This window comes from Propithecus coquereli, unplaced genomic scaffold (genome assembly GCF_000956105.1).
Source record: "Propithecus coquereli isolate 6110/MARCELLA unplaced genomic scaffold, Pcoq_1.0 Scaffold15, whole genome shotgun sequence".
In the NCBI taxonomy this organism is placed as follows: Eukaryota; Metazoa; Chordata; class Mammalia; order Primates; family Indriidae; genus Propithecus; species Propithecus coquereli.
The window spans coordinates 5,721,445-5,744,066 of NW_012139413.1; the positions used below are offsets into that span (position 1 = coordinate 5,721,445).

Below are 22,622 nucleotides of genomic sequence, written 5' to 3' on the forward strand. Positions count from 1 at the left end.
AGAAAAATTAGCCTGGCTCATGGTGCGCACCTATAGTCCCAGGTACTCGAGAAGCTGAGACAGGAGGATTGCTTGAGCCCAGGAGTTTGAGGTTGCTGTGAGCTAGAATGACACCACTGTACTGCACTCCACTGTACTGCACTCTACGTGGGGCGACAGAGCAAGACTCTGTCTCCAGGAAAAAAAAAATGTTTGTCTTATGTGAGACTTAAACCCTGGTCTTCCTACTCCTGATGACCTTATAACAGATAAGTAACAAAACAAATTCAAAGAGGAATGTTTGGAAGAAAAGACTTGGATTTCAAATTGGCAAGACAGATTTGTTAACTAACTCATTGCTTTCTTGTGATTTGAAATGGCTAAGTGAGAAGATGGCGGTGACCCATTATTTATGAATTCTGTCACAACTCAGTTTTGGTTCTTGGTAATGGTTTACTTTAGGAAGATTTCAGCAGGAAGGTTTAGTGGTTGTGCAATTTGTTTTGGTCACTTGCTACTTTTAAGGACAATGGCTGGGCCAGACTAGAAATTCTTGAAATAAAGCCAATGCCAGAGAGATAGAGAGGATCGACTTTCAGAAGAAAAAGGATGGTTCTTTGATTTAGAGCTGTCTCAGGACATTCAGAAAGTTAGGCACACTGAACTTTCTAAGGTTTCCTAGAAATTGGGGAAACATAACAGGTAATTTTGGGAGTAGGGCTAGGGTTGGTGATGGGAAAAGTAGACAACTATGGCAAAGCAGACACCCTTCCTTATTTTTTTTTCTTTTTCTTTTATTAAATAATCATAATTTAGTTGTCTTGAAGATATTACATTTTCAAAAGGAGGATATCATTTCCAAGCTACAATATGGGAACATATTTTAGAAAAAATGTGAAGAGCAAAACAACTAACTTGTTCACATAAGAAACTATGTAATTCATTTGGACTCTGTGGTAAATGATTACACTATATTAACCTCTTTGTTAATACAGTATTTTTCTTCTAGTGACACAATGATAAAGTTGTTAAAATACTGTTTGTTAAGGCACTGTGCCAGGTACTCTGTATGCATTTCATATCCCAGTCCTCAAAACAATCCTTGGAAGTAGCAGTTGTCTGAGTAAAGCGCTGATCAGAGATGGTTTTTAAGTACCTTGCCTAAGGTCCTGCTGGAAAGTGGTAGAGTCCACATGCAAAGCAAAAGCCTCCCTAGGCCAAGGCCTTTGTAGGATGCCTTTAGGAAGAAGTTACATACAGGTTGGAGAGACCAGTATGCCCTGACTAGTAGTAGTATGCCTCATTTTACCTGAGCCAGAGGAATGTGCCTTTAGTACCCTGCTTCTGTATGAAAATGACACCTTGAAAGAAAATGAGTTTGCCTGCAGCATTTTAAGGAATGACAAATCTTACTTATGAAGGAAAGTAAAATTAGAAACAATATTGGTCTAAAAATGAGAAGAACTAAATTCTAGTCTTTCTTGTTCTGTCCCCTGCCTGGTATTTCCTGGGCTGGTCAGTTTGCTTCTGGGCCTCAGTTTCTTTATTTGTAAAACCATGAGACCTATCCTACCTCAGTTCTTGTAATTGCTAATGTTTCCATAGGATAATAGAAAATCTTGTGAGATTTAGACAGTGCCTAAAATGCCTCTTTGTCTTTGTTTGTATGTCTGTATGTCCATAATTAGACCATTCATTACTTGTGGATGGATAATGCATCTGTTGGTCTTTGCATAGCACGGTGTCTAGGAATAGCTTTCTTCCAAATATGAATGTATATGAAATGAAGATGTGCTCTAAGAGATTTATACTCAGTTACTTTTTGGCAGTTTATTAGAAACCCCAGTTTTACCTCTTACCTTTCCTTGGTTATGTCCTTATGTCTTTTTTTAATTTCTTTTTCTATGGAGGTGAAATACATATAACACAAAATTAATTTTTAACTCATGAGCATTAGTACACTTACACATTAACAATGTTATACAACCACTACCTTTATCTAGTTCCAAAACATTTTCATCACCCCCAAAAGGCTGTATCCGATGAGCAGTTCTCCCCAGTCCTGCAGTCCTCCCTGACCCCACACACACCCTTGCTCCAGCCCTTGGCAACCACCAATCTGAGTTATGTCTCTGTATATTTATTTATTCTTAATATTTCATATAAATGGAATCACAATATGGGTGACCTTTTGGGCCTGCTTTTTTGTACTTAGTGTAATGTTTTCAGGCATCATCCACATTGTAGCATGTGTTACTTAATACTTCATTTCTTTTTATAACTGCATGATACTCTATTGTTTGTATATACCATATTTCAGCTGCTTCCACCTTTTGACTATTGTAAATAGTGCTGCTATGAACATGGCTGTGCATGTGTTTTCAGTATCAGTTTTCAAGTCTTTTGGGTATATAATTAGGAGTGGAATTGGTGGGTCATGAGGTAATGCTGTGTATAACTTCCCGAGGAAATGCCAAACTGTTTTCCACATTCTGCACCATTTTACATGTCTACATGTTTCTAAGTTCTCCACAACTTTGCCAACACATATTATTTTCTCTGTGTGTGATTTTAGACAGCCATCATAGTGGGTGTGATGTGGCACCTCACTGTGGTTTTGATTTGCATTTCCCTCATGACTAATGATGTTGAGCATGTTATTTTTGTGTATGTAGACTATTTACATATCTTCTTTGGAGAAATGTCTATTCAAGTCCTTTGCCCATTTTTAAATTGGTTGTTTGTCTTTTTATTGAGTTGTGAGAGTTCTTTGTGTATTCTGAATACAAGTTCCTTATCAGATAATATGATCTGGAAAATATTTTTTCCATTCTATAGGCTGTCTTTTCACTTTCTTAGTAATTTCCTTTGGTGCATAAAAGTTTTTAATTTTGATGAAGTCCAGTTTATTTTTTCTTTTGTTTCTTGTACTTTTGGTGTCATATCTATTAATAAGAATCTGTTGTCAAATGCAATGTCAATGAAGATTTACCTATTTTCTTCTAAGAGTTTTATTGTTTATACTTTTATATTTTGGTCTATGATCCATTTTGACTTAATTTTTGTATATTATGTTAGTGGTACAGGTTCATTCTTTTTGCCTGTCTGGAGTCCTTGGAATTTTGATAGGGATTACACTGAGTCTGTAGATCACTTTTATTATTATTGCCATTTGAATAATAATCCATCTCATGCCTTTATTTAGGTCTTCTACAGTTCCGTTTATTTAGGTATTCTTTAATTTCTTTCAGCAATGTTTTGTAGTTTCAGTGTACAAGTCATTCTCTCTGTTGGTTAAATATATTCCTGGGTATTTCATTCTTTTTGATGCTGTTGTGAATGGAATTATTTTCTTAATTTCCTTTCTGATTGTTCATTGCTAATATATAGAAACACTATTGACTTTTGTGTATTGATATGATAATTTGCAATTTGACTGAGTTCATTAATTCTAGTAATTTTTTGTGGGATCTTTGGGATTTTCTGTATATTGGATTATGTCATTTGTGAATAGATAGAGTTTTACTTCTTCCAATTTGGATGCCTTTCTTTTTCTTGCCTAATGGTTCTGGCTAGAACTTCCAGTGCAATGTTGAGTAGTGGTGGTGAAACCAGGTATCCTTGTTCTTATTCTTGATATTAGGGGGAAGCCTTCAATCTTTCACCATTGAGTAAGATGTTAGCTGTGGGTTCTTTTAACTAAGTCAGAGGTTATCAAAGCGTGGTCAATAGACATCAACATCTATACCACCTGGGAACTTTTTTTTTTTTGAGACAGAGTCTTGCCCTGTCACCCTGGGTAGAGCTCAGTGGCATCATCATAGCTCACTGCAACCTCAAACTCCTGGGCTCAATTGATCCTCCTGCCTCAGGCTCCTAAGTAGCTGGGACTACAGGCATGTGCCACGATGCCCAGCTAATTTTTCTATTTTTAGGAGAGCTGGGGTCTCGCTCTTGCTCAGGCTGATCTCAAACTCCTGAGCTCAAGCAATCCTCCGGCCTCAGCCTCTGGGAGTGCTAGGGTTATAGGTGTGAGCCACTGCACCTGGCTTTACCTGGGAACTTATTAGAAATGGTCATTCTTGGGCCTCGCTCCAAAGTGAGTGAGGCCTAGCAATCTGTATTTTAAGAAACCTCTAGGTGCTTCTGATGCACATTAAAGTTTAGGAGCCACTGCAGTAGAGTTCAGTCTTCTTTGAGGTTAGGGTCTGTGCTTTATTTTCTTTGTATTCCTTTTAGTTCCCTTGTGGGATTAATCAGTGTTGAATAATTGGGGGAAAAAAAAACAATGTCAAGGCTGACCAAAGTGCCCACATATAATCTCTTAGTTTGTGCAAGAGTCTTGATTCTCCATGAATAATTGGAGATTCATTATTAGACATTTATGAGATTCATCAGAAGACCTCACGTTTTGTATTCAGTCTTAGACCTATGACAAACAGCTTAAGTATACTTTTATTTAGACAATTTCTTCTTACAATTACTTTCACCATTATTTTCTTGCCTACTAGTTGTGGTCTTATCCTTATGGTTATTTTTGCCAGCAAAAATTTCTCTTCTTTAACTATTTAGAAAGACTCACGGGTTACTTCTATAGTATATGTTGGATTTATCACATCATTATTTTACCTTTTCTTTATTTTCTTATTAGTTTTCTTTTATCTTGCTATGTTGTGATCTCAGCCCTTTTACATCCTTTTGAAGAGGTGATATTTAATTTTATAAGTAAGAATTTAATCTATTGCTGCTAAAAAGGCTGTTGTTGAGAACTAGCAATTTGGATGCCTAAGTACCAGTTTATAAACAAACACAATAATAATTTCTGTTTATTCACTACCTGTTTATCTATGGTGAATACTCAGCTTATAAAAATACCATTTAAAATGTCTAAAATTATAGTATAATTATTTATAGGTGACCTTTTTCTAAGACTTGTTTAAACAATGATTTATGCCCTGGATTCTCAGTTTCCACCACGTTCAGATTTCCAAACCTCGTTTGTACGTTAACCTAGTCAATCTAGTTCCATCTGCTCCCAGAATGGGTTAATATTCTGAAGATAGCATGAGTGCAAGGGCTATCGAGATGTTTGAGCTCTGGCGGATCCCTGGTATCAGGGAAGGGGCAGTGGGTGAGGCAGAATGGCCTTCCAGCCTTGGGGGAAGCTCAAGAGCTTTCCATGAACCTGTGTGGTCCTAAAATATAGTGTTGCTGGGCTTTCCTTTAGTCTCTTTGATGTTAGAGTAAAGTCATAGAATCATTGCATTAATTACTGTTGTTTGTATAATTAAGCTACTCTCTGACGTTTCTGGTTTAAGATTTGCTATAAGTAAATGAAAAATCAATTCATTAACAAATGTTAGCAGACTTTTAAGATACTAGATTTTTGTACTTGCATATTGTATTGAAATTTCTTAATGACTATAAACCAATCTTAGTTTTTGTTTGTGCCTCATAATCTTGTTCAATGAAAATAAGGAATTTTTGACTGCTAAAGTCACAGCCTAAAACCTGGAAAGTGATCAGATTTCCCAAGGCATTTTTTTTTCGTGGAGTTTCTCAGCTCTTAGAAAACATTCTAGTTACAGTTCTAGAAATTGTACATGTGACATTTTTCATCTGTCTGTAGAAGAGTTTATGTGGTCTCTAGATGAACTTCTTAGTTTCTGCAAAAAAAAAAAAAACCCAACTTATAGTATTTTGGAGGTGTATGTATGTTTGTGTACTTTTGTTTTTAACTTATTTCATCTACATGTACGTATATTTTCACAGACCTACCTGTATGTAACCACTGCATTTAATTAAAGGGGGGTTTAGATACCTTAAGAGGTTTTTTTTTAATTTCAAAAAGTTCAATAGTTTCATGATTTTCTAGTGTAGTCAAGGAGAAAGTTGGTTTGTTTGAGAATGTTGTGTGGCTTTTTTTTCCCTGCAATATAGCCAGTGTTGGTGGCTTGAGCAAGAAGAAAACCATATTCCACCATATTCTAAGGACTGTATCCTTTAAGTCTTATTTGTCATGAGCGTATTGATTAAAAAATCAAGAGGCCCTTAGTCCTAAAAGTTTAGGAAGAGAAATTTGTGTTTTAATTAAGGAAGGATTATAGTAATATCAGGACATTCTTAAACACAGTTGAGCAGAGATAGTCTGCTAAACTCACTGATTGGGAAATAAGCGTTTGGGAAGACAATAATTTTTTTCATGCCACCACGTGAATGAGATTTTATTTTGCTAGGCTTTAAACTCCTGAATGACTATACGTGCACTGGTTTATTTTAGGAAGGAGAGGAACCTTGGGGTCCTAAGGCAAAGTTCAGTTTTGGAAGCCATTACTGTATATCTTGAAATGTCCTTTGAAATGGTTTTGATGACAGTGACAAAACGAAGGGAGAACAAGCATGTTAAAGTTATTTGGCTACTCTGGAAATCAAGGCTGTGAAGAAAACATTTTCTAGCTGTAAATCACGTACTTGTCCTACATTCTTTAAAGTATTTTACACAAATGACTTTTACAGTTTTAGGGGTCATGCCTGGGGTTAAGAGACTGTCTGCATGGTATACATTTTGGTGATTAAAAAGCAATACTTTATTGGGGTGATAGCACTTCTGTTCACACTCTGTACTATGAAATATTTTATTTTTACCTGATGAGAAGGGATTGCCCCTTAAGTCGATATCGTACAGTGTGTTCTTGTCGATTTTATGTGCCACATGGACATGTACTATGAAAAAAATTTAGTACTTAAAATGTAACAAAAAAAGAAAAAAAGCTAGAAATAAAATTATAAAAATCATTGTAAAGAATAATGATGATTGGTAATATTTTGATGAGTGATTATCACACCAAGCACTGCTGTGAGCACTTTTATATGTATTATCAGATTTAACCTTTAAAAATCGAACCTATGAAGTGAGAATTGTTCTCATTTATAACTGTTGAGAAATAAGGCTCAGAGAGCCTAAGTGAATTGTTCAAGGCCACACAACCACTATAACTAGTGAGCTGGGGAATAAAACCAGGCAGAGACCACACTCCTAACATCTGCTCCATAGAGTGGAGCCTATTGACCCTTGGATTTCACAGATAGTGCTCAGGATAAGGCTGAAATCATTGTCTATGATTTATTTATAAGTGAGTCAATTCAAATAAAAATATTAGGTAAATACCTAACTGTCTTGATAGCTATGGCAAAAATGCTGAAGCTGATGAGAAAATTAGATTTGGAAACCAGTGCCTTAAGTGGTTGGTGGGCGTATTAATTTAAATTATACTTAAAAATAAAATTGGATCATGTAATGATCCACTTTTTTTGCCATTCTCTTTTTTTGCTTTAAATTATTACCAGTATGTTAGCACATGAGAGACTGCTATGGTTTTGTATGGGTATGGAGATAATCAGATAGTTTAGTGATTTGGTATCTTGTCCATGAAGTTGCAGTGAACTCTGGTCATTTGGAATGTTATATGAATATTACATATCTTTCCTGCCCTGTTCCTATGTGTTTTTCCTACACATGCAGACCTTGTTCATGGGCACGCCAGTGTGCCCATTCCTCTTCCCACCATTGCATCTTCTCCTGTGAAGTAGTCATAACACTGGTTGCACTGTAAAGTGAAAGGTGCATTGTACTGACATGCAAATGCAGCACTGGGTGGCAGAGTCTGTCTCCTTTTGCCAAATGAAGTGTTGTATTTCCCTTGCTTTTTGTTCCAGCCGAGCAATTTTCATTGCCGGCAGCATAGCACACATTAGGAGAAAGCAAATAAACAATGCAAGGAGCTTGGAGCCAGGAAGTCGCATCTCACACTAGAAACCCATAGCTTTGGATTGACATCTGGGAGGCGGGTTGCTGAATAGGGAAGCCAAAACCAGTGACCGTGAGGTTCTTGCACTTCTAGGGAAACCATTTAATCATAAGATCTTTGGGAGGGTGTCAGAAGTTGAGTTCGATATTATGACAATCAGCTTCTTTGTAATTAAACATTAACTCAAAACTGTGTCTTAGGTAACTGAGCGTTAACTTGTCACTCATTGTTTGTCTTAGACATGTAATTAACATTCATTAAACTTAATGTTTTGAAATTAACCTCCTACTAATTTAATGTTTTACTTCGAAATAATCCAAGTAAATTTGAGTATTCCTTATTTAAAAATATGATCTATTTTTTCCTCTGCTTTATAAGATACAGACCAAATTTAGTTGGAGTATTTTAGAGGTTTCTTCGATTTCAAATGGATGGCGTGTTACAGTAATTTATTGAAAATAATAATCTAACTGAAAATTATAAACCCAAAGTCTATAGGATCTTTTAAAACCAGAATAGATAAACTCATTTCAAAATTGATTTGTTTAAACATTTATTAATAATACATTCTCTTCAAGGCCAAAAAAAGGAAAAGAAACCTTTTTGCCCCCCTTTTAGACTACTCTTAACCCCCAACAGTCTTGATTTTTGGAACTTGAGGCTTTGGAAATCATTAAATATTTATAAAGATGCTTATAATTTGGTTTTTTGTTTGTTTATTTTTTGTTTGTCTTCCTTGAGTTTTATAGCCAGAGAATTCCTTTTCATATACCCATTCTTGAAGAGAAAATAGTCAAAGTGATTAATTACCTTCAGTTTTGATAGTACATTTGAAATACTAATGATTATTTTGAATGATGTATGTTTCCTCAACTATTAATGTCTTACCTCTTCTAGGACCTGCTGAAGTTCCCATGATGTCACCCAATGGATCCATTCCTCCCATCCATGTGCCTCCAGGTTATATCTCACAGGTAATCCATTTGATGGAATTCTCCACTCACTATGTACACTATCCTTATTTCAACAGAATATAGTTTGAGGCTTCAGAAACTTATTCCAGGAGTTAATTTAGTTAAAATAATGCTAGGGTTGCTATCATTTTTGTGATATCATGTGGTACTTCCTGTGTCTTGCCACTTGATGTGCTGGAGAGTCGAAGAAAGGGAAACACAGAAGGGGTACCAGTCTGCCCTCTGCCAAGCTGGGTTTCATATTTGATCATTGGGTTGTGATTCCTTCATGGAGTCTCCCGCTTTAGAGATTTCCTTCCATCTATATACCACAATTTGCCAGATTTAGAAAAAATTTTGTAGACCTGATAAGTTAAAATATCAAAGGCAACATTGTTTCCGTACATAGGGCCTGCTTTCTGTTGTAGGAGTCCATTTCTCCCGTATGTGGCACAACCAGGGCTTGGTGAATTACTAAGTATGATGTGAGAACTTGACTGTACTTAAGTTTCTCTGAACTTTGGTTTTCTCTGAAGTAAACTGATGATAGTAGCAATCTCAGGGATGTATTCGAAGGGTAAAAAAGTTTAAAGGATTAAGTTATATTCCTATACTTGAATAAGACATAATGTTTCAGGTGCATGGAATATAGTGGATGTCTCCGTATACTTTGGTTTTTATCCTAGCCTCAGCACAATATGCATATCTGTTTCTTCCTGCATAACTGCCTTTCCAAATACCTCGCTAACCAACTGTTTTTATTTCTTTCTGCCTCCTTTGTTCTTTTTTTTTTTTACTGAGTGTGAGAGCATAATATAGTCATTGGAAAAAAACCCAGAAAAATATGAAAAGAAATTTATTTATAATTTTAATACTCAGAGATGATAATCACCGTGCTAACATTTTTTGTATTATATCCTTCCAGATATTTTTTCTTTCTTTCTATTCTTTCTCTGTTTCTCTGCCTCTGCTTTTGAAGTGGCTTAAAAAGTCTGTAATTTTCTGTTTTAATGATTTTGCTAGGGTGAAAAAATTGGCAGCTACATAGGGAAATTGCTGAAGTGCAGGCAGGAATCAAAGATTTATCTTTCTCTGATGTAAAAACGTATCCATTTCTTCACTGTGTAAGGCATATTGCAACCACTGTAATTTCATTTTTTCCATCCCTACTTTTATGTGAGCCAATTTGACTTTTTTTTTTTTTTTTTTTGCACATAGCCAGATTGTTGGCCAGTTTTCCCGCTATTGCAAATAAATTACTTGTTTTACACAAGTCTTTGTAAATAAGAATCACTGGAGGGAGAAAAGGGTGCAGAACAGGCTCTTCCAGCAGGGACACAAGATGATGGATCACATTCACGTCACCAGTCAGTTAACAGAAAAGTACAAGAAATGTAGAATTCCATTATGTCTCTTGCTCATTTATTTTGAGGAAGTGTTTCATTCCATTGAACAGAGTACAGTTCTCACCATTGTGACAACAAAAATAACACCTCCTTTTATGCTAAAGGTCCATTGAAGGAATACCAGTTAAAAATTGAACATTCTAAAATGGAGAGAAGTTGCAATGTGCTTTTCCTTGCTAGTGGTGTTGCTGTGATTATCTTAAATTTAAAACTTGTTTGGGGGGGAGGGGGGGAAGGGCAACATACGTAACCTAAACATCTGTACCCCCATAATATGCTGAAATAAAAAAAAAAAAAAAAAAAAACTTGTATTAGAAGTCCTTGGAAAAATGGAGAATTTTTTACCAGGATATATATATCATTCTGAGAAATGTCTGTAGAAAATACAAGTAGAAAGGGTAAAGGCAGAGCTGTAAACTCACTTTGATACAATCATACAACTGATGGTAGAAGCATAGTGACACTTTTCCCTGCTGAAAGTTAGAGTAGAACATGCTAGAAGATACTGGAAGAATAGTAAAAATGGAATAATTTGGATTCTGAATTATAAAAGGAGAAAGAAGCAGACCATAAGTCATGTGTATAACTCTATTTTACTTTAGTTGGGCTCCTTGACCAGAAGATGGGCCCAAAGTTAAATGACCTTCAGTGATAGTATTATATCTTTAATGATATGTTACAGTACAGTGTCTGAGAAAAACAGATAGTTAAAAGGAAGAAAATTTCATTGAGAAGCCAGTAGGATGCCTGTGTAACATCTTTAAAGCAGGCAGTACATACATTTCAAAGAAATGAGGGTGGAACCAAATATAAAATGTCTTAGAAGACTTTTCATCACCAAAAGATCTAAGGAGCAACATACATTATTGTTATGCAGTTGTGGAAAGAAAGAATTACAAAATTTTAAAAAATCTTCCTCCAGGCTGGACATATTTGAAAAGTGCTCAGGATGAGTTGTCCCTGTGCTAGTCAATTCTGCGTCTTATTGCCACAGTCTTCTTTCTGAAATACACATAGCTTTCTTGTTCAGATGTAGAATTGTACACAGGTAGAGTTAAAGTTCTATAGTGTGGTGTATGAGAATCCCTAACACTCAGTCCTGCTCACCTTTTAAGGGGCACGTTTACCTGTTGCCCCACATCGTAACGTGTTAAACTTCTGTTCCCTAGATACCTTGGGCCCTTTTTACAACTGCATGCTTTTGTGCCCATAATTTCCCGCTGTCTGGAATACTCTAGAGCCCTTCTTTGTCTGACAGTTCAGTCATTCTTTCCGGTCAAATGCCCCTCCTCAGTGTGACCCTTTTAGAACCTCTAGTGCAGAAATAGTGGTTCTGTTCTTTCAGCATCTTTGGCACTTTTCCGCCGTCTCTGTCATGGAATACGATGCATTTCATAATTACTCCAAAGAACTCATACTGCCTCCTGGCAATTGCGTCTCAGCATCTAGAATACTGTGTGGCACATAGTAGGTACTTGATAAATGTTTTTAAATGTAAATGAGTGTCCAAGCTTAAATAAAGTAAGTCTAGGAGTGGTTTATAAATATGCTTCAAAGATTTGCAGGTTCAAGTTGAGTAATACAATGCTCGATAGCTGGAAAATAACAAGGTGAGACTGATCCGTACCTGCAAAAAATGAAATGCTCTGAATATGTATTTAGAAGAGAGAGGAGTGCTAAGACAGTTCAGTGGAGGAACGAATAATCTTTTCAACAAATGGTGCTGGAACAACTGGAAATCCACGTGCAAAAAGAATGAAGTTGAACCTCTACCTCATGTCATATAAAAAATTCAAAATGGATTATAAACATAAGTGTGAGAACTAAAACTATAAAACTTAAGAATAAAATTTTATGACCTTGGCTTAGACAATGGATTCTTAGATGTGACACCAAAAGCATGGAAAAACAAAAGAAAAAAATAGATAAATTTGACATCATCCAAATTAAAAATTTTTGTGTCCCAAAGGATATCACTAAAAACTGAAAAGTGGGGAAAAATATATACAAATCCATATATCTTAGAAGAGACTTGTATTGAAAATAATAGAGAACTCTTAAAATTCAAGAGTATAAAAGACAAATAACCCATTTTAAAAATGAACAAAGGATCTGAATAAACATTTTTCTAAAGAAGATATACAAGTGGCCAGTTAACACATGAAAAGATGCTCAGTCTCGTTAGCTGTCAGAGAAATACAAATCAAAACCACAATGCGATATGCTTTATTCACACTAGGATGCCTATGGTCAAAAAGACAGATAATATTAATAACAAGTATTGACAAGGATATGGGAAAATTGGAACATTCCTACACTGTATGTAATGTGGTATAGCTGTAATGTAAAATGGTATAGCTGCTTTGGAAAACAATCTGGCTATTCCTCAAATGGTTAAATACAGAGTTACCATACGACACAGCAATTACATTCCTAGGTATGTGCGCAAGAGACATGAAAACATTACTTGCAAAAACTGAATGTTCATAGCAGCATTACTCATAATAGCCCCAAAGTGGGAACAACCCAAATATCCATCAATTATGAATGGATAAATACAGTGTGATATATCCACACAATTGAATATTATTCATCCATGAAATGGAGTGAAGTAATGATATATGCTAAAATGTGGATGAACCTTTCTTTGTATGTTGAGTGAAAGAAGCCAGACACAAAAGCCATGTATTGTATTATGCCATTTATATAAAATGTCCACTGTAGGCAGATCCGTAGAAACTGACATAGATTTAGTGGTTGCCAGGGGCTGGGAGAGGGAGTAATGGGTAGTGACTGTTAATGGGTGTGGTGTTTCTTTGGGGTGATGAAAATGTTCTGGAAGTAGATAGTGGTGGTGCTCACTTAACTCTGCGAATATACTAAAAACTACTAAATTGGACACTTTAAAAGGATGGATTTTATGGTATATAAATTATGTCTCAAAGCTATTACAAAAGAGGTGGGGAGGGGAAGACAGTAACTCGTCGTAATTAAGAATCAGCAAACACTGGGGGAGCTGGGAAAAATGGCCCCGCCTACTCTGGATTTATTGGTGGTGGTGATGGTTGTGGTAACTACTGTTACCATGCTGTGTACTGTGCTAAATGTTTTTGTCTCCAGTTTTCACCATCCTGTCTTTACGGATGAGGAAGCTGAGGGCCCAATGCTGAGGATTGTCACCCAGGCATTTCTGTATATCCTGACCTTTCTTACTACGATGCACTCTTGAAGTCAGTGGCAGAGCCTGTCCTTATGGATGTGTTGCTTTCTGGCAGTGTGAATACAGATGTGTGGTGTGCATACTTATACATCTCCTATTTTAAAACACCAGCTACTCATGTATGGGATTGTCTGTTACTGTAAGAAAATTGAAGAGGGAGGCAAGTGAACATTTAAAGATGTTACATTAGTAACTCTACACTGAGTGAATGGAGAAATTCTTGATTACAGCAAATTTGTTGTATAATAAATAGCTGAAAGTCCTTTAAAGATAAATTGATAAAGTTGGTCAAATAAATTTGATAAAATGCAAATGTTAACAATGAGATAATCTTATAGTAAGACAAACTCCTGGCGTTTAATAGACAGTTGTGCAGGTGCAGAGAAAATACAGGCTAAGTTTTTTTTTCAACTATGAAAAAAGTGGATTTAGTTAAGAGGGAACTTAATTTATCACAGTCATCATCATCTCCATTACATAAAACCATTTGTGAGTATGATTAGAGTTGAAACTGGGGAAAAACCAGGCAGGTAATACAGCTGGGGAGAACATGGACATTACCTGGAGATTCCTTCCTTCAAATTCCACCTTGGCTACTTTCTGTGTAACTTTTATAAATTTTTCACCACATATGTGAATACCTACTTGATGTGGTAGAGGGAAGAATTAAGAGGGATGTTACGTGAGGTGTGGGCATTGGATAAATGGTAGCTATTACAATGAAAAAGACTGTGTTACAGCAATTCCAGTGAAAGTTTGGCAGAGCTTGCCTTCCTAAATACATACTGAAATCACATGGTATGAAGCAAATTTTTCCTTCCATTGTATACTGGCGTGGTTCTCATTTTTTTTTTAACCTCATCCTTAACTTTCTGAATAATTTATGTATATATTAATAAAAATTTCTTTGGTAGCTGCTTAAGAAATTTTATTTTCCATGCTTCCATAGTAATTTATGATATATTTTTCAAATGTTATAGGAAAAACTTCATATTGACCCAAAGATTAAAAAAGCATATGAGAAGAAAAAGTCAAAACGTCACAGTTAATGTTTTGTCATTTGGGACACTACTCTTTTTCCAGATTAACTGTTGTAATCCCAAAACTTTGGATAGTAGTCAAAATAAGTAGTTTTGTTGTTATAGCAGAGGTACACACTTTGCCTCATTCCATCGTTTTGGGAATTAGTTAATGGGTCAGTACCTGTTGAAATTATATGTATTACATTTCCCTTGGCCAACAAGGAGAGACAAGAAATATATTGAAAAATGCATTTAAATTTTGATTTCGTTGGTCGTTCTCCAGTAGGGACCATTTGAAGAGTTGGCCAGAAAGCAGAAGCCCCTGTGGAGAAATAATGGGGCCTGTTAGGTGGAGGCCATGGAATACTTTCCCCCCATTTTGCAGAGCCAAGGCAGCTGAGCTTTAAACATTAGCCTCAACTGCTTCCCTTTGGTAATTACAACCTGGGATTAAACCACTGCTTTGTTTCACCTTCAACATTGTGAAAATGATGAACAGAAAGGAGCATGGGGGATTGCCCTGCGCCCTCACAAAAAATCAGACCCATCTGGCAGCCAATAATGAAAACTAGATTCTCTTTGAAGAGTTTAAGTCTTTTGGGAGGAATTGGTTTTTCTATAGGAAGTTAGGAAAATGTTCCACAATGTACAGAGTGTGTACGTGGGGGTTGGGAGGGGTGCTGTGGAAAAGAGCATGGTACTTAGGTACCATTTAGTTTTCATTATCAGTGTATTTGCAGCAATTTTATTTTTCATTTTATGGTTTATTTTGTCTGAAGAGTGATGACAGATAGGGTTGGCAATGCTAAATTAAATGTACCAAGAGTGTCCTCTCCCCTCAAAGTATTGTGCAAGTTTCCTCTTTCTGAGCCTTTTTCTTGTTCTGCACTTTGTCTTTGATTTCTTTCCTTTGTTTCTATGATCCTGGCATTGTGATGTTACAGAACACAGAATTAGCAGTAGGAAATGTAGGCCCAGGTGGGGTCTGCATCCAACTTGCTTTGTGATTTTATTTATTTGGGGGTATCACTTGTTTGTTTACTTGATATTATCTGTCTTCCTTTCAGCATTTAAACTCTACACAAAGCCAGGGACTTTGTGTGTCCTTTCATCAGTGGATTGCCAGCTCCTTGAAAAGTGCCCAGCGCATAATAGGCATTTATCAAAATTTAGCTGGCTGGCTGGAGCCATTTTTAGCTTGTGGAGGGAAGAGGAGAAAGGAAAATGTTTGAGGATCTCTGAGGTTCTTTTCTAATCTAAAATTAGGTGATTCTCCTCTACTGTTCATATTGTTCCTTAAAAAGATGATCAAGTGAGAATATAAGTAAGTAAAGTAAAATATAAGAATATAAGTAAAACAATCATTACCAAAACAGCATGGCACACTCATTGATATTTAGCATTCCGTTGGCTAAAATGCTATTCTTTACTTCTAGACTAAAACGAGAGTTGATTTTCATAATAATATTGAGACAGTGTCACATCCAGAAATGACTTCTGAATCATTATTGTTAAATTATGCCCATTACACTGCATTTGATTTACTACACAGTTATTATCATCTATCTTTGTAAATTAATAACCCATATTTATCATATGTATTAACTTTTTAAAGTAAAACCTTTTCCTAACCTGTTGGATGACAAAACTTTACCAAGGTTAGGTGAATTTTGTATTTCTGTATGTTCTTTGAAACCCATCAGGTTCACAAACTTGGACTTATAATATGGTCATTTTGATCTGTGATAGGCATCATCTGAGTGTTGTCAGAATGGATGCTTAATTCTTTCTTGTGCCAAGGAATCCATTGGCAGACTGGGGAAGTCTTTTTAAAAGTAAAATATAAAATTCATAGATACAAAGAAGACCAATTATTTTGAAGTACAGTGGTCAAATTTCTTTTAAAAGGTGATACAGTAATTTTTGTGCTGCTTTATTAGTACATTAAATAATATCTAGCAGTAGGTCTAGGAACTACAATAATTTTGAAGTGATGATCATAAATATTGTTACTAGAAGTGGCACGACATTTCCAGTCAGAGTATTGGATATGAATCTTGTCACCTACTTAGCTGACCTTAGGTTCCGTTATTTAATCATACCTGAGAATTCCTCATCTTGAATTTAGGACTATGATGTAGCTTATGTTAGATTGGAGTTGCTTATGTTAACTGGATTTGTTATCTGGATTTAACTATTCTCCCTTCTATCTGTACCTTATCCATTGCCTGGAAGATCTTCAGAGTATTATAATGAGTCAAGTTCTGTGCTAAGCATTTATAAAATATTAAGTGATGTACAAATTGTAGGAGTTGTTATTGTCACCTTTGGTTATTACATCAAATTAATCAATTTGCTATTTGACCTTTAGCATCAGTGCCTAGTCCTACGTTTTTCATATCCCCTGCTTTGAGAAGAGGCCTCTTGGCTCTCTGTAGTATCTTGAGAAGCTCAGCCCTCTCTAATGGGGAGGGAAGGGGTTTCTCTATGCCCATGGGATCCTCTAGTTGGGGCAGCTGGGATATGGTAAGATGAAGCTGTAGCCAGCTAACTGAGGGGCCATCCTGAGGTTGGACCTTAAGATGTTGGGGTTGCAGTTCTTAAGATGTGTCTCTTAACCTTGCTGGGCTTCCTTCTTAATTTAGAATTTCTTAATAAATGATTGCATTGTCCCCCAACTGGAGTGTTACATAATTCACTGAAGTAGTTGGATCAAAGAGATAACACAGAGAATGTATTCGTTTCCTTCCTCCTCTCCAGCCCTCAGTGGTTACAGATCATTGGAAAGTAGTACCTACAAAGAGCCATGTGTGTCTCGTAAGGTAATAAAAGTTGATTTTATTTATATATACCCTAGTTGTGCTCCTTTTGCCAGATTAAAGACTTACATAAGTGTAAGTAGAAGCTCAGCTTTTTTCTGAGTGTATAAAAGTGTTGGCATGTAGAAAGCCAATGGAGGGATTGCCATTTATGGGGTTGTCTCCTTGTGTCACTGTGGGATAAGCCTTTCTATAAGATTCATGCCCAGAAGCACAGAAGACAGGGGTCATGTCAATACCTTCAACTTTGATCCTCCTGTACAGCAACACTGAATTTGTTACTTGGCTCTAACCATTTTCCCCTCAGTCTGTACCTTACCCATTGCCTAGAGTTAGTGTGTGGGTTAAATACTAAGCACCAATGGGAAATTTAAGATGTCTAGATATAAATGAGTGTGCATGTAAAATGTTTGGGGACTTTTTGTGAATCAGTTCGTTGCCTAAAGCCTTAGCTTTATAAAGTAGGTGAAATTGGGTGCTTGGACTTAACCATTAAGAACTATTTGAGAAAAGCAGTTGGAATTTTCAGGGACCTTTTCTTGATTTAGGAAAGGATATCTATTATCAAACTCTAACTACTCCACACGATAATCCTTTGTTATTATGTAAAGGGATTTTAGAAACCTAGAAATATTACCAGTCATTTATTTTTCCATTTGGATACAAAATTAACCATCCTCTGTGGCGAAAGGAGTTGGTCCTAAACTTAAGAGGGTTTATTGTCTCAGAATATGAATGGTAATGAAACATTGGAAAGATCAAATACTCTTTCATTAGTGTTAGCCATTTACACATATGAAGAGAAATGAGGTTGAGAAGTAATGTTTGGTGTTTTCAAGCACAGTTTTAATCATTGAATTTGAAAAGACAGAAAAGTAAGTCAGGAGATTAGGGCAATATATTCAATTCTGCCACCATTTAAAAAATTTCAATTATTATAGGTACATAATAGTTGTATATATTTATAGTATATCTGCCACCGTTTTTAAGTCAGGTAACTTAACTTCATCTATAAAAATAAAATGTTCGACCACTTGCTTCTCTAACTGTTTTGTTACTCCTTGAATTTATTCTAATGTTTGCTTTCTTCTTATGGTTCTTGGGTGGTGGTGGTGAAGGGAGTTTCATCCATAGTGGCAAGATCTTGATTGGCTTGGGAGGAAGGTACAGTGCTTGTGTTTCACATCTCTTCTCTACATGAAGAACAAGCTTGCTTTTCTCTTTTATATTGTTTACAATATTAGAAAATGCAAAGGGAGGAGGTAGTGCAAAAAGGGAAAGTGAGTGCTGATGTTTTTATACTCCTGCTTGGTAATGAATAAAATAAAACCGTTCAGCTTCATTTGGCATTAAAGGAGAACTTACATTGAAGACGTATGATTTTTGTGTTATAAATACTTGAAGTGAAATCACTTATTTAAAATAAGAGGGTCAGGAATGACAGATAAAAATTAACTGGGTACAGATTATCTGAAATTTTAGACTAGGATGTCAGCTGTTTACCAGAGTTCGGGACAAAAATTTTGATAATGTGTTTATATTCTTGGGTGACATCAAATCTAAGCAGATAAACTTCATTTTTGGGGGAGAGGGGCTTGCTTTTTTATTTATTTGTTCATTTAACCCACATTTATTGAAAGGCTTCTGTGTGCCAGTTGCTTTTGAGGAACTTGTAATTGGGTGGAGAGACAGCTCTGTGATCTGCACTGCAGGACACAGGTGCTGGGGGAGAGGTGAGCACCAATCAGGCTGGGAGGAGGTGAGCACTCGCCCAGCCCTTTGGTCTACGTAGCTGTATTATATTGACTGGCCATTTTCTTCCCTTTGGTCACTGCTTGCATGCTCAGTTTTATCTAAGACATCTTCTCTTCCTGGAATGGCCTGGGAGCCCACTCAGACATGTTGCCAGCAGTCAGAAATTCAGCTTGAGCCTGACTTTCAGAGGCTCATTTGGCCCCAGTTTTCTGTGTCTAGGCAGCTCCCTCAGTGTTTCTTGCCACCCCAGCAGACCAGCTGCCAGTTACTCCACACTGCACACGTGTTTGTGGGTTCACATGTATCCATGTGCAGGATCTGCTCTGCCCGCTTCCTGGATCATCTCTGGCCATCTGGGGCAGCCTTTTTCATTTTTCTTTGCTTTCTACCTTTTAAGCTTCTTGTTTGATTCTTGTGGCTTGCAGCCCAGTAGGAGTAGAAAGGGAAGAGTTTTAGGAACTGAGGAGTTTATTAAAATTCCTTTGGAGCATTTCAATTCAGTAAAGAGAACTATCTTCCTGCTCTGATAGGTAAGAGAAAAAACACTCAAAATATGTGTATTTAAGAGATCTATTTTAATTCTTGAACTCAAAATTGACACCCCCACTGCAGCTCTGTGTCCTTGGGTAAGTTAGCTTGTCTTCCTTGAGTTTCATTCCTCTTATTTCTAAAATGGGGTAACTGTAACCAGATATGCCTCACAGGATTGTTGGGAGGATTTAATGAGGTGGTAACAATAATAGTAGTAGTTGATGTGTAAGATTTTGCGATTACTATGTAGCAGATACTGTTCAGGAACTTATTATGTGCTGACCCTTTTAGGTAGAGTGTATTCAAGCATAGCAGCAGGTATTCAATAACTATTGGTTGTGTCTTGAATCTCTTAATAACCCAGGTTCCTAATTCTCAACAGTTGATTATTTATATATTTTCAGCATACAACTTCTGTATAATTCTCCACATAATGAAAACTTTGGTGTACAGAGCAGTATGAAAATCTTGGTTCTGTCACTTAACTAGTTGTGCATTTTAATCATGCTGTGCCTTGGTTTTCTCCATGTAAAGCAGGGATGCTTATATCTGATTCTCAAAAGGTTAGAGAAGTTAAACGAGATAACTCATGTCAAGCAGCTGGTGACCACAGGACTGACTGAGCTCCCTTCTGCTCCCACGCTTCTGCGACCCCACGTGCTCCCGTGAACTCTCCTGCTTGCTGTTGACTCCAGCCTATTTCATTTTGTTTTAGTCGTTCTTTTTGTCATACTTACAAAAACACTTGTGTAAGACAGACAAAAATTCTCCCTGTTTAACGTTGTGTGCCTTATTCTCCAGCCACTTGTCCTTGTTTCTAGGTCACAGGATAGCACAAATCTTAGGTACATAAAAGATTTCAATAAATACGTACTGAACTGGACAAAAAGACACAATAAAGAACCAAACTAGCTATTTGCCATTAGGCTTTCTTCCTTAGTGTTTGTTCAGGAAAGATAAATGCATCACTTTTTTAAAGAGAATTTGTTTGTTTGTTTTAAAGCAGATAAGGCTTATAGAACTTAAGGTAGAAGAAAGTTGAATTCGAACTTCGTGCTCCGAGGCTCTGATAGGTTGGGTGTGTTAGTTTGCTAGGGCACCGTAACAAAGTACCACAGACTGGGAAGCTTACACAATGGACATTTATTTTTTCACAATTCTGGAGGCTAGAGGTTCAAGATCAAGGTGTTGGTGGGGTTGGTTGGTTTCTTCTAAGGCTTCTCTCCTTGGCTTATAGATGGCCATCTACCTTTGGTGTCTTCACATGGTCTTCTCTCTGTGTTTTTTTCTAATTGCCTCTTTTTTTTTTTTTTTGGTGACAGAGTCTCCTGTTGGCCCCAGGTAGAGTACGGTGGCATCCTCCTGCCTCAGCACCCCCAGTAGTTGGGACCACAGGCGAGCACCACCACATCTGGCTAATTTTTCTATTTTTAGTAGAGATGGGGTCTCACTTACTCAGGCTGGTCTCGAACTCCTGAGCTCAAGCGATCCTCCTGCCTTGGCCTCCCAGAGTGCTAGGATTATAGGCGTGAACCACCGCGCCCGGCCTCTTCTTATATAGATAGTGGTCATATTGGATTAGGGCCCATCCATATGACCTCATTTTACCTTAATTACCTCTTTTAAAGGTCTAATCTCCAAATACAGTCACATTCTGAGGTACTGAGCATTAGGACTTCAACATATAAATTTGGGGACACAATTCAGCCCATAATAGGTGGCAGTCTGAGAACCTAGCACAGCAGTCTTTTCCAAGGTTCTATACTTCTCTGGAGAAGACACATGAGTGACAGCTCTGTTAAGTCATAGAAATGGAGAAAACCTAAATGAAGAATACTTTGCTCTGATTTCTGAAATCACAAGACTTTGTTCTGATGTCTGTAACAGCACTTACTAGAAATGAGTCTAATTTCTCTCTTTATAATATTTTTTAGGCTATGTAGATGAGTTTCACTATTTAGCACCTATTTCTTCTCACCTTTGAATACCCAGCATTTGGTACATAGTACTTGTCAGGAAATAATTGGTGAATTGAAAACAGGTGATTTGTCTGTTTCTGAACGTTGTCACAGTCACTATTTCATACCCCCAAAAAGGAAATGAATGTCTTTTCCATAGTCATCTATGAAGATTGAAGGCATACTTTGTTGCCTCAGGATTTTTGGACTAAATTTTTTCTGATGTCAAAATTCTTTTACTACAGTAATATATTTATTTATGAATCATCTTTGTTAAACAAAGACTATTACTACCACCGTTTCCTAAGTTGCTTATTATTTTGTGCATTATGATTATGGTCCTTAGACTTTCTTATTCTTTGGGGGAACATAGGTATAATTTCCTTAGACATAGATCAAACCAAATTTGATAACTAAAATATGTTGCAGTTTATGTTAGAGAAAAACAATAAAATATTCAGCACGTATGTTTGATAATTATTTCTACTTATTTCAGAATTAATACTTATTTTTTAAATAAATCTTTTTAATGATAAGACAGACTTGGGTTTGGTAAGAGCAGATTTCTGAAAGTGTTTCATTATGCATGTACATGTAAATGTCTTTTACAAATACCACAGAATAATTTGAGATAATTAAAAATGGGGCTGTTGAACAATTTTTATATGTGCAGGCAATTTGTGGTTTCAAAAAGCTACTTAGTTTTCTAACTGGAAACCTTTTTTTTGGGTGTATGTTTGAAGGGTAATTTATACTTCAGATTAACATTTTTTAAGTAGTATATATTTTTATATATGAAGCATAATGATAACTGGAAACCTTTTTTTTTTTGGAAAGCTTTGATTGTACCACCTATTAAAGAATTTGAACATTGTCAATTTCATTACATCAAACTATGTACTTTTCCTTATCCTGATTCTGCCTTCCTTCAGTGGTAACCATGATTCTGAATTTTATGATTTCCATTTCTTTTTTTAAAATAGTTTTTTAAATTTACATATCTCCCTAAACAACATACAATATTACTTAGCTTTGCTTCTTAAGATTCTGAAAACTATAAACATATTATATACTCTTTTGTAACTTGATTTTTTTCTCAAAAATTTTGCTTCTAAGAGCCAACCGTTTTGTTTTGTGTTGCTGTGGTTCCTTTGTACTGTTGTGTATTATC

The 22,622-nt window shown here is 36.3% G+C and overlaps 1 protein-coding gene across 2 annotated transcripts in view; it reads left to right on the forward strand.

The window, feature by feature from the left end:
* FNDC3B (fibronectin type III domain containing 3B) overlaps positions 1–22,622 on the forward strand; it is a 340,114-nt gene that overhangs the window by 168,416 nt on the left and 149,076 nt on the right. For both annotated transcript variants that reach the window (XM_012640205.1, XM_012640206.1), the window contains exon 3: positions 8,685–8,761. In XM_012640205.1, coding sequence (XP_012495659.1) covers positions 8,685–8,761 — 77 coding nt within the window. The remainder of the gene's footprint in view (positions 1–8,684; positions 8,762–22,622) is intronic.